This window comes from Symphalangus syndactylus, chromosome 1 (assembly GCF_028878055.3).
Source record: "Symphalangus syndactylus isolate Jambi chromosome 1, NHGRI_mSymSyn1-v2.1_pri, whole genome shotgun sequence".
NCBI classification, from domain to species: Eukaryota; Metazoa; Chordata; class Mammalia; order Primates; family Hylobatidae; genus Symphalangus; species Symphalangus syndactylus.
The window spans coordinates 119,211,486-119,223,991 of NC_072423.2; the positions used below are offsets into that span (position 1 = coordinate 119,211,486).

A 12,506-nucleotide genomic window follows, 5' to 3' on the forward strand; every position below is an offset into this window, starting at 1 on the left:
ACCCTTGGAGCCGTTCTCTCTTATTTTACAGTAGTCCTCCTCTGAGTGTGACCTCCAGGGATTTGGGGCCAGAGGCTGAGGCTAGAACTTTTGCTATGTCATCTTGAGCAAATCTTTTCTTTTAATTTCAAGTTACTTTCTTATCTTTGTCTGGTATCCTCTAGATTATTATCCAGATGACTGTTTTAATTTTCATCTGTACATTTTCAAATTAAAGTAAAAGTAAGTTACTCTAAATATCTCACACACACACACACACACACACACAAAAGACCCAAGTCATCACATGGCTCTAATTTAGGCATCTAAATCGAACTCTTAGTAACTATTTGTTTCTAGTGATTAAACACAAAGGCAACAGCAATGACAATAACACATACTTCCTTCCTCTTCTAAGAAACCCTGGCTTTTCTACATATCCCTATTTATGTACTGTTGGTTATTTTATATTTGTTTATATACATATTTATAAATTGAGTCTTTTTTTCCTAGCCCTTATAGCTATTAAGTTTTGATAGTGGCAGTGACAAAATCCCTTTACCTACATACTGTGTCAGCTCATCTAAATAGTTACTTTCATGTTTGTGTGTGTCTTTCTCTATATATATCTAATGTGGGTCTACATACGATGTTTGTGTAAATGTTTGGATGTATCAGTCACACAAATTTCCCTAAATCATTTAGAGAGAGAAATAACCTGTGGGATTTATATGCTATTTATATGATGTATTATATGATTTATATCATATTATTTTCTTAAATTTCCCTTTGATATGGTTTGGCTGTGTTCCTGCCCAAATCTCATCCTGAATTGTAGTTCCCATAATCCCTATGTGCCTCTACGTCCCCGGTGGGAGGTAATTGAATCACGGGGGCAGCTACCCTCATGCTGTTGTTGTGATAGTGAGTGAGTTCTCGTGAGATCTGATGGTTGTATAAGGGGCTTTTCCCCCTTTGTTCGGCACTCACTCCATCCTGCCACCCTGTGAAGAAGGTGCTTGCTTCTTCTTTGCCTTCTGCCATGATTGTAATTTTCCTGAGGCCTCCCAAGCGATGCGGAACTGTGAGTCAGTTAAACCTCTTTTCGTTTATAAATTACGCAGTCTTGGATATTTCCTTATAGCAGCATGAGAATGGACTAATACACCCTTGTAGGTAGTACTCTCTCTGGCACTTCCAAGTTCCCATATATGTCTGTTTCTAGACTCTCTATTCTATTCCATTGATCTTGTCTTGCCCTGTGCTTATACCATTTTATTTCCATCATAGTAAATGTGGAAACTTGTTAGAGTTAGCCATCCTTTTCCCAAGCTTTCTTGGAAGTTTTCTGTTATTCTTTTTTTGTTGTTACTGAGACGGTATCTTGCTCTGTCGCCTAGGCTGGAGTGCAGTGGCACGATCTCAGCTCATTGCAACCTCTGCCTCCCAGGTTCAAGGGATTCTCGCACCTCAGCCTCATGAGTAGCTGGGATTACAGGCATGTGCCACCAAGCCTGGCTAAAGTTTGCATTTTCAGTAGAGATGATGTTTCATCATGTTGTTCAGGCTGGTCTCGAACTCCTGACCTCAAGTGATTTGCCCAACTCAGCCTCCCAAAGTGGCTTCCAGGCGTGAGCTACTGCACCTGGTCAGTTTTCTGTTCTTCTTGATCTGCTTTCCATGTATACTACAGAGTCGATATGAGGGGTTCCTGAAAGCCTTGTTAGATTTTTTTTTTTTTTCTTAGATGGAGTTTCAGTCTTGTTGCCCAGGCTGGAGTGCAATGGCGTGATCTCGGCTCACCGCAACCTCCGCCTCCCAGGTTCAAGCAATTCTCCTGCCTCAGCCTTCCGAGTAGCTGAGATTACAGGCATGCACCACCATGCCTGGCTAATTTTCTATTTTTAGTAGAGACGGGGTTTCTCCGTGTTGAGGCTGGTCTCGAACTCCTGACCTCAGGTGATCTGCCGGCCTCAGCCTCCCAAAGTGCTGGGATTACAGGCGTGAGCCACCGCGCCCGGCTAGATTTTTTTTGTGTGTTGGAATTATAGATTATTTTTCAGAGAATTGGCCTCTCTGAGTCTTCTTATTAAAGACTGTGTTTTACCTTCATTTATTCACTTCTCTAACGTTCTTGCTTTCTTTATGTAGATGTGTGTTCCTGACCTATAATTTTCCTTCACTCTGAAGAATTTCTTTAAATATTTCTTTTTTTTTTTTTGAGACAGAGTCTTGCTCTGTCGCCCAGGCTGGAGTGCAGTGGCGCAATCTCGGCTCACTGCAAGCTCCGCCTCCTGGGTTCACGCCATTCTCCTGCCTCAGCCTCTCCAAGTAGCTGGGACTATAGGCGCCCGCCACCACGCCCGGCTAATTTTTTGTATTTTTAGTAGAGACGGGGTTTCACCATGGTCTCGATCTCCTGACCTCGTGATCTGCCCGCCTCGGCCTCCCAAAGTGCTGGGATTACAAGCGTGAGCCACCGTGCCCGGCCTATTTCTTACAAGGCAAGTCTGCTGGTGAAAAATTTCTTCAATTTTTGTCTGTGAGAAAGTCTTCATTTCTCCTTTAATTTTGAGTGATAATTTCATTGTATACAGAATTCTAGGTTGGTGGCTTTTTTCTCTTAGCACTTTGAAAATTTCATTTCAGCATGATGTGTCAGGTGAACTGAATTTAGGTAAATGGGCCTTTAGTGTGAAGTTTTATGTTTATCAAAGGCCAGGAGGTAGGCAGTGTTTGTTGTTTGTGGTAGTTGTAGGTTTCAGAGACTAAAATATCCTCTAGTAACTGAGTTGTTTTCTCTCCTTTTGTCTTTGGGTTTCCCTAAGAACTCTGTCTTAAATACCACCTGTGTCATTTGTTAGTCTGTGTTATTATACTGAAGCCGTGTTGATGTTGTGGTAAGGTGTTGGGGGAAGGAATGTGTTGTGTAGTCCTGTGATTAGGTCTTACTCTTTTAGTGAGCCTGAGTGAGTAGGCTGTGACCTTCACAAGTGCTTTTCAGTGCCCCTAACCTCCCACCATAGGTGAGACAAGAAGGCTAGAGGGGCCTGGAGTTGGGCATTTCCATTGCCCTGGGGAGTTAAGTTCTGCTAAAACCCCATTAAGTTAGGCTGTTGTAAAATAGCTTCCCTTGAATCCAGACCTTTGTTAAACAATGCTCTGGGCATATTTCAAAATGGTTAAATTTCCCCTTCCCCTACTGAAGTACCAGGAGATTTCTTCTCCAAGTTCACCCTGCGAAGTGATGTTGGTGGGGAGCTCCTGATGGTAACACTTGCAGAAGCGTGGGGGCTCTCCTAAGGCTGGGCTTCTAGGAGTTTTTAATTTCTCAGGCTAGTCCATGCTCAGTCTCCAACAGTTTCAGTCAATCACCCTTTAATGTTGCTCTGGTTGCTGGCTCCAGCGGCAGTTCCTGCTCCCGGTAAGCTGTAATTTTCTGAATTTGCTTGTCCCTCCAGTTTTGGGGATGGTAGTTTCCCTATGACTTCCAATTCTTTGACGTATCTAAGAAAAGTTGTTGATTCTTAGTTTGTTTAGCTTTTTCTTTGTTGTATGGTTGGTTGTGATGATTTCCAAGCTCTTTACATGTTGGTCTAGAACCCAGAAGCCCATCAATGACTGTAATACCAGTAAATATATTCATATGCGTATACACATACACATATATGCACATATACATTTATATCCATATATATATTCTTGCTAAGATCACGATATTCCTGTTGTAAATGGAATATTTTTTGAATTATGTTATTCGGTTGGTTGTTGTAGGTACATATAAATGTTACTGACCATGGTCCTTGGGCTCTCAGTGCAATAGAAATTGACATGAGGCCAAAAGAGTTTTCTCATACAAGGCTTCATTGGAGCTTATGCCCGGGCATAAAGGAAGCATCATGAGAGAGAGAGAGAGAGAATTCCCAGACAGACTCTCTGAAGAGCTGGTTGGAAATTTTTATTAGGTAAAACATAGGAATTGATAAATAGGATAGGGTATGCAGTCTGGGCTGGGCAAAGAATGTGAAGGGTAGGTATGCAGGTCAGCACAACTGGTTGCCATGTTATCTTGAGAAATGGGCCACCTGGTGGTCTGGCCAATGGCAACAAGGCTGCCATTCCTTCCTGTGGTGGAACACTCTACAACCTTGGTTTATTTTGGATCTCCTAAGGCCAGTTCTTGGAAATCCTTAAGTAAAAGGCATGGTTAAACATTATGGGCGCATAGAAGAACAACAGAGTATGATTAAAGCCTTGGGATTAGTGGGTAAGACATCAGTGAGGTAGTGGTGTGGGTTTTGTGATCAGTGGGAATGTATTAAAGAATGCTCTGGTGAGGGTGAGCTGAAGCCAAGCCCCATTCCTACTCTGTCTCATTCCCTGCTGAGAAACTTCACCTTCTTTATGCTTAAGGAGAAAGGGCCGAAGATCTTATCTTCAGAAGCTACTTCCTGCTGAACAAATTATTGTCCTTGCCTAACCTTTTAGGGCAAGTAGTCTTTATAAGATTTACAATCACCTCAAAGGTAGCTCAGAGAAAGGAAAATTCAAGACAGGAAGTCAGAAGTTGTTAATGGAGGGGAAAATAATAAATGGCAAAGGTCACACAAATATAAAACCAGAAAGTATCATTCCCTGTGCCAGGTATTGAACCCAGGCAGCCATTGTGAAAAGGCAAAGCCTTAGCTACTGAGCTGCAGCATGAGGCAGTTGTCATTGGTCTTCCCAGAAAGAAACTAGAGTAGCCATTTTCAAGCTTGCTAGGAATTTCAGCTGCTCAAGATAATTTGTAAGGTTAGCCATGACATTCTTATGCATGCTTCTTTTAATTTAAACCTTCTAAAAAATTGTTGAGAATAAGAAAAGTGCTTTTTTTTAAATGATGTACTTAGTTTCAATAGCTACTCAATCCAAAAGCCCTTTAAAGCTCAGATGGTAATTTTTCAGGTTTTTATAATATAAGCAAGTGGTATTTCTAGAGAGGGGGTAGAGGAGGCATCTCCATGATCCCCAAGAATTTACTCTCAGAAATAGATTTAAGATAGCAAAAGATGACAGAAGCCCCTTGGGGTGGGACCTTTTAAGACAGAACTCATCCCCAAGGGCTTGGCACATTTGGGACAAAGAATGTGTGCTTATGTGTCTCAGACTCCAGGTCATTTCAGACCAGCTACCTGACACGAGCCTCGGAATTCCCACCTTCCGGATGCTAGATAGCAAGAGAGGGTACCCCACCATGGTCATAAGGTCAAGCTCCCAAAGACGTAAAATAAGATGAAAGGGAAACCTCATCCAGTTTTTGTTTCAAGGACCTGCAGCAACGTTTGTAACTGACAAGTCTGCCAAACAGCAGGCTTTTAGGGGCCATAGACCTTGAGACAAACAATTATCTTTACCATTTCACTCAACTGGTGTACACAGAAAAGCAGGTCAGAAGCCTGGCTGGTAAGAAATCCTTAACCTTTTGCTGGCATGCCAGATTTCTGGGTTCCCTTTCTGTGTAGCTTCTGTAAGACCAAAGCAGCTTTTGATGACTCTGCTCACTGCAGCATAGCTGTGGGGGCCAAGCTGCATTACAAGAGAAAGTCATCTTTTTTCCATTTTATGGTGGAAGCATAGGTAAATCCTCTTCGCAGGAAGCCACCCGACAATCTGCATGGGGGAATCAGATATCAAATTAAACACACAAGAAGGAAAAATGGATCAGGACATGAGTGACGCAAACTCTGGACCCACATGCTATCAGTCCTCTCTTCACAAAGATAGCACCCAGGGTCTGTAGGCTTGCATGCTTGAATAGACAGATGACAAAGTCCACAGCCTTCCCGTTCCCACAAGGTGTGGCGAAGGGAGGGAATGTACTTAAAGAAAATTACAGATTGGAGTGCCAGACAGAGTTTCCTACCAGCTGAACTGAATGACCGTTTTGGCCTGTGCTGTGTGGGTGTCTATTGAGGTTGAACCAGTGCCACATGGGTGTCTACTGAGGCTGAATCAGTGCTACACGGGTGTCTTCAGGCTGAGCCAATTAAGTTAATGAAAAGCGAAGGAAGGGAAGGAAAAAGGAAGAAGAAAGAAAAAGACACAATAAATAGAAGACCAGGAGGGAAGGGAAAGCATTGTCTGGGGTGGGTTATGAGGAGTCTCAGGGAGGCTGGAGGAAAAACTCACCAGTCATAGCAGCACTGAATCAAAACTTCAGGTGGCCTCCCATCAGCCACGAAGGGGTTACGTCCAGCTGTCCTGCTGGCTCACATGCTTCCCTCCACAGACGAGAAAAAAGCTCCCCATGTCTGGTCATCCCAGACAAGCCCTGAATGAATATGTTACTGACCATGAGTTCTTGGGCTCTCAATGCAATGGGACATGAGGCCAACAGAGTTCTCCCATACAAGGCTTCATTGGAGCTTATGTCCGGCCATGAGGGAAGCAGCATATGAGAGAGAGAGAGAGAGAGAGAGAGAGATAATTCTCTGACTGACACTCTGAAAAGAGCTGGTTGGGATTTTTCATTAGGCAAAACATGGGAATTGATATGAGGGGTAGGGTATGCAGGCTGGGCTGGGCAAAGCACATGATGGGTAGGGTGTGCAGGGCAGCACATCTGGTTACAATGGTCATCTTGAGTAATGGGCCACCTGGCGGTCTGGCCAGCAGCATCAAGGCTGCCATTTCTTCCTGAGGTGGGACACTCCACAACTTTGGTTTGATAGTTTGGATCTCCTAAGGCCATTTCCTGGAATTCTTTAAGTAAAAGGCGTGGTTAAACATTTTGAGAGCTCAGTGGAACAATATAGCGTGACTAAAGCCTTGGAGTTAGTGGTTATGGCATCAGTGAGGTACTGGTGTGGGTTTTGTGATCACTGGGAATGTATGAAAGAATGCTCTAGTAGGGATGAGCTGGAGCCAAGCCTCATTCCTACTCTGTCTCATAAATACTGTTGATTTTTCTGTATTCGTCTTCTGACAAGCTTGCTTTTTTGGCCATGTTTAACTGTTTTTAAATTTCTTGAGATGGGCGCTTAGATCATTTGTTTCAGTCTTACTCCTCTCCTGATATACACTATTCAACCTTTAAGATAGCTGTTGATCATGTTGGTAGTATTGATAGCAGTATATATATTTCTTTCCTTTGCATAGCTTTTTCTTTAGACAAAACTAGAAGTTTGGAGTTCTCAAAGTACCTTGGTGAAGCATGATATCTGTGCTTTCAGTGATATGATGTGACATCACTTAGTGGAAGAGGGTGAATAAAACACCCCTGGTTCTTTGGGTCCTTGTAAAAATATTGAGATATACTGTCACATATAAATTTCCTATGTCAAGTGGAGATAGAACATGTTAATACTGATGGGCCACCAACCATTTATGGAGATTCTTGCCTGTGCAGGGCGTTGTTTTGTTGGTATGGACGGCAAGATGTCGTTTGGCTGTGCACAAATTCTCCTGCTCTTTTATCAGTATAGAGAGAACAAGTACACAAACAATGGGAATTTTGTTTATTGTCACTAAAATAGTTCATCAAATGAAACAGTAGTTTTCATCATTAGACTAGAGTAGGAATTCTTTCTTTTTTGGTATTTTGGAGGAAAATAGTTGTTTTTTGGGGTGAAGTTTTAAACCATATTTGATTGTTCTCTGTCTGATACAACTAGAAACTCACAGGGGTGGTTCGTATAGTGGATTTACATCTTTGGGGTCTATTTCTAAAAATAACCAAGATGAACTTGTCATAGTTATTTGATGTATTTGACAAAACATGGGGACTATGTGTCTTTTTTTTTTTTTCCCGACATTTTGATTGTTGTTTAGGTTAAACTTGATGTAATGATCACCAGCTTATACATACTAATTTGATAGTTTAATGCCAACCTGTGCTGACTAGATTTTGCATTATATTCTAAAGTTCCTTTCATAGACCGTGAAGGTTTTGAGAAATTACTGTTTTGATTTTCATAATGTCATTTTGACCTGAGGACCTTTTTAGGGTTAAATGAGCTTGGTGGTTTATTAAATGTCATGGAGAGTTTAAATCCAGGATAAACTTAGCCGTTGCTTTTTTTCACTCCTTTGATTAGGGATTCTGTCTGTGGAAAAAATATAGATAGTGGTTGATATCAGTTTTGTATTCATAGAGATTCTAACTGAGTCTTTGACATGCTTTCTTTTAGGTTGTTGATTATATCCTGCCACCCTTGGTGTCCTTGGTTCAAAGCCAAAATGGTAAGTGTGATGACACCAGCAAGAATTCCATCAGCTACACATTCTGTTTTCATTCTATCTCCATGGAGTCACATTCTTGGCATTTTTTTTTCTTTCAAGTGGAGTGGAGACTCTTTAGCTTGCGGTTGCTCTCAGAAACCACATCTTTACTTGTGAACCAGGAGTTTGGGGATGGCAAGGAGAAGGCCAGTGCTGATTCTGACAGCAATCTTCTGGCTCTCATTCGAGATGTCTTACTTCCCCAGTAAGTATCATGCAGTTGTATTCATGCAGAGAAGTGTAGGCTATCCAGGAAGCTTCTGTCAAACTAGGTTCGGTGATGGGGTTAGGGTCTTGATGTCCTTATGTTTATACACATATGCTTGTGTACTCATTGTAAAAAATGTTTAGAGACAGGTACAGTAACTGTTAGACTGCAGAAGACTCAGAAGATCTCAGTTCATCTTCGAGGACATCCGTTTAAAGCTTAATCTGTTTTCTGCCAGAAGCATGATTTTGAAGTTATGCAGATTTAAAGGTGTTCATGGCTCAAGGGGTGAGGGTTATGATTCAAGATCAATATTACAAGACTACTGGAACATGAAATTGAGACTTCTCCTGGCTCTACTCAGAAATAATAGAGATAGAGGTAATCCCCTTCTCCAAACTCTTGGAATAGAACTTAGGTTTAGTTCTGAGCAGGACTTTCTCAGGGGTTGGGTGGAGGTGGCGGAACAGGTAATGAGTATGGAGAAGGGGTTTTGTATTCTTTTACTCCAGTGCTCATAGAGCAAACACACAGCAGGATGACTGCTGACAGCACCTAATGCAAACATGCGAAACCCCAAAATCTCACCTTATAGTTGAGGGGACGCTGTCAATTTTACCAAAGCTAGTTCCAAAAACTATATGCCATATATCAGTATTAAAGAAGATTTTGTGATCTTAAACAAGTGCTAGATTGTGTATCATGCATTAATATGCCCACCTGATCATGGCTTTCTTCAGGGCCTGGGCCGCAGTCTGGGTCAGTTTGGCAGGTTTATAAGAATGACAGCCTGACTTAATGCTTCCCTCTATTGTTTTAACTTCTTAAGACCCGCTGTTCTCATTTAAAAAAAATTAATGATCATAGTAAAGAAATCAGATGTAATTACATTCTGATTTGGGCCAATGTTAAGAGTTTGAACTCTCTCATATAATATTCGGTTCACATTAAAGAAAACCCAAATAACTGAAATTGCCAGTTGCTATAGATGAAGCACTCAACCACTCCAGTTGGTTGAGGAAGGTACCTTTTACTAAGTGTGTGGGTGCTGTGTCGACCCTTTGGCTGTCTGGGGGAGCCTGTCTTGACTGACCGGAGCTTGATTTCTAGGCCAGTCTTTTGTTTCTTTTTTCTGTTTACACTTCTGCAGTTGGTTTCAGGGACAGCTCTGATAATTCATATGTACTGTAAGAATACTTTTAATGTCCAAAGTAAGGCAATTGTTTGAAACTTTGTCATGTGGAGTTTGCTCAGTGATAAACTGTCAATAGGTACCTTTTCAGTTACATTTGTTATATATGAGTGTATGTCTGTGATCTATACTTATGTGAATTCAATAAAAGATTATACCCTTCTTTAATGGGATTAATGTTTTTAGTGCATTTTATGTTTCTAAAAGCATTCATATATAGTTATATGCATCTTTCTGACAAGAAAATGCCTTATATGTAGTTTTTGCACAAAATATATTTAAAGGATGTGCTTTGAGAGCTGGGTTCAGTGGCTCGTGCCTGTAGTCCCAGGTATTTGGGAAGCTGAGACTGGAAGATTGCCTGAGCTCAGGCGTTTGAGGCCAGCTTGGGCAGCATAGCAAGGCTCTGTCTCTTAAGAAAAAAACAAAAACAAAAAGAAAATATGTGCTTTGAATATCTGCTATGTAAAAACTTGTAGAGAAGCATTTTTTAGGACCTGAGATGTCTCCTCCACACAGTAGGGATCAGATTTACTCCAACAGGACTTCACAGTTTTGTAATAGCTTTTTTAAAGCTCTGTTAATCTGAAACCACATTCCTGTATATCTGAAGTCTGCCCAGTTTTGGAACAGTTTGTGAAATAAAAAGTGTTAACTCAGTGATCCTGTGTTACTCATTTGAGCTGGAATAAATATTTCCTTTAGTATGAGTCTTTACTTTTTCCAGAGATGAGGAATTAAAGAGGAAAATGTAAATGTAAACCACATGGCAGTTCAATAACATAAATAATGTAGATGAGTTCAAGCTTTGATTACACAACTTGAAATGCACTTCAGATAATGGTATGCAATTTATTTGGATGTGATGTGGAATGTTTTCAAACCTTTCAGACTGATTCTGTTGTAGCATATAAGCCTTGAGTCTGCATTTCAGTCTCCAAGCCTTAGTTTTCTCATCTGTAGAACGGGGATAATAGTACCTACCTTAGAAGATAATCCTAAAGATTAAATAGGATGCTTCTTTTGAAACAGTACAGTGTGTGGCAAATAGTACCCTCTTGACAAGTGTTTAGCACCATGACTGTTATTATTAGGCTCATTATTTTAATCTCATATTAATCTTTAAAGTGAAGATTGTAATAGGGCAATAATAGTAATGGTACATACTTCATAGAAGTGAATTGGCCATTAAAATATATAACACTTATTGTGCCTTCCTGGCATATATAGTAAGGGCTCAATAGATGTAATGTAAAAAAAATTTTAAATGAAATGTAAGTAACACATTCATTTAACCTCCTTAACTCTGGAAAACTAGAACCTTGGCAAGGAGTTTGATCTTTGAAGATAACTCTTGGTAGTTTTAAGTTTAGAAATACTAATAATGGAAAATTCGTCCTCTCCACTGAGTATATAAATATAATAGCTTATGAATTAAGAAGTTACTAGAGTCCATGGGAACTATGTAGCACCTACTTCAATTTGGCAAGTAGACACATTGGTGTTGATACTTTTTATTTTGTTAAAGTTTTAGCCTTCCTTTGACCTTAAACAATACTTTTGATACAGCCAAGGTGACAGCCTTTTCATGCACATGTATGGTAGGCTCCCCAGTTCGCACAGGGAAGTATTGTATTAGGCAAGTCTTTATTTGCAAACAATAACACCCAATTCAAATTAACTTATAAAATAATTTATTTGCTCACATGACTGAGAAGTCAAAGACTTGTGGATACAGCTGGATTTAGGGGCTTAATTTCTGTCTGTGATACTCCGTGTATGTGTCTTTCTTGCCATCTCTTTACTCTGCCTACATCTACTCTGCTTTGTTCTCAGATAGGCTCCTATTCTCATCCACTTGGTAATTAAATGGTTCCTGGCGGAGAGGGTAATCCTAGAAAAAGGGTGGATGTCTTTTCTAATACTTCTGGAAAAATTCTCCGGAAGAACAGTAATTTAATCTTGTTAAGTACCATGTAATACCCACATTCCAGGTGCTTATCAGAACTGCTGTGTAATATGAACAAAGGCTCAGTTGTAAGAATAAATATCTATATGATGGCTCTCCAGAGAAACAGAGCCAGTAGGAGCTCTGTGTGTGTGTGTGTGTGTGTGTGTGTGTATGAAATAAAAATTTATTTTAAGAAATCGGCTCGCGTGATTACAGAGGTTGAGAAGTCCCAAGATCTGCACTTGACAAGCTGGAGACCCAGGAGAGCCTGTGATGGTGTAGTTGCTGTCTGAAAGCTGGTGGGCTTGAGACTGAAGAAGAGCCAGTGTTTCTGTTCTAGTTCAAAGGCAAAGACCTGTGCCCCAGTTCAAGGCAGTCAGGCAGGAGGAGTTTCCTCTTAATCAGCCTTTTCGCTCTATTCAGGTCATTGATTGGATGAGATTCACCCATGTTAGGGAGGGCCATTTGCTTCCCTTAGTGTACCGATTCAAATGTTAATCCCATCCAGGAACACCATCACAGCCATACCCAGAAAAATGTTTGACCAAATGCCTGGGTACCCTACTTATTGAGTAGCTTGACAAATAAAGTTAACGATCACAACATCTATCATAATACCATGAATGAACTGCGTACTATTTAAATTAATGAATTAATATCAAAGAATCATTATCCTTTCTCATGTGCGAGCTTTACTTTCTAAACAATGAACTTTAGGGGCCGGGCACGGTGGCTCTCACCTGTAATCCCAGCACTTTGGGAGGCCGAGCCATGCGAATCACGAGGTCAGGAGATTGAGACCATCCTGGCTAACACGGTGAAACCCGGTCTCTACTAAAGATACAAAAAATTAGCGGGGCCTGGTGGCAGGTGCCTGTAGTCCCAGCTACTCGGGAGGCTGAGGCAGCAGAATG

At 41.0% G+C, this 12,506-nt stretch overlaps 1 protein-coding gene across 8 annotated transcripts in view; it reads left to right on the forward strand.

Annotated features, from left to right (window-relative positions):
* The window catches only part of ULK4 (unc-51 like kinase 4), a 769,027-nt gene that overhangs the window by 330,458 nt on the left and 426,063 nt on the right, over positions 1-12,506 (forward strand). For all 8 annotated transcript variants that reach the window (XM_063611260.1, XM_063611259.1, XM_063611278.1 and 5 more), the window contains 2 exons: positions 8,151-8,202; positions 8,302-8,446. In XM_063611260.1, coding sequence (XP_063467330.1) covers positions 8,151-8,202; positions 8,302-8,446 — 197 coding nt within the window. The remainder of the gene's footprint in view (positions 1-8,150; positions 8,203-8,301; positions 8,447-12,506) is intronic.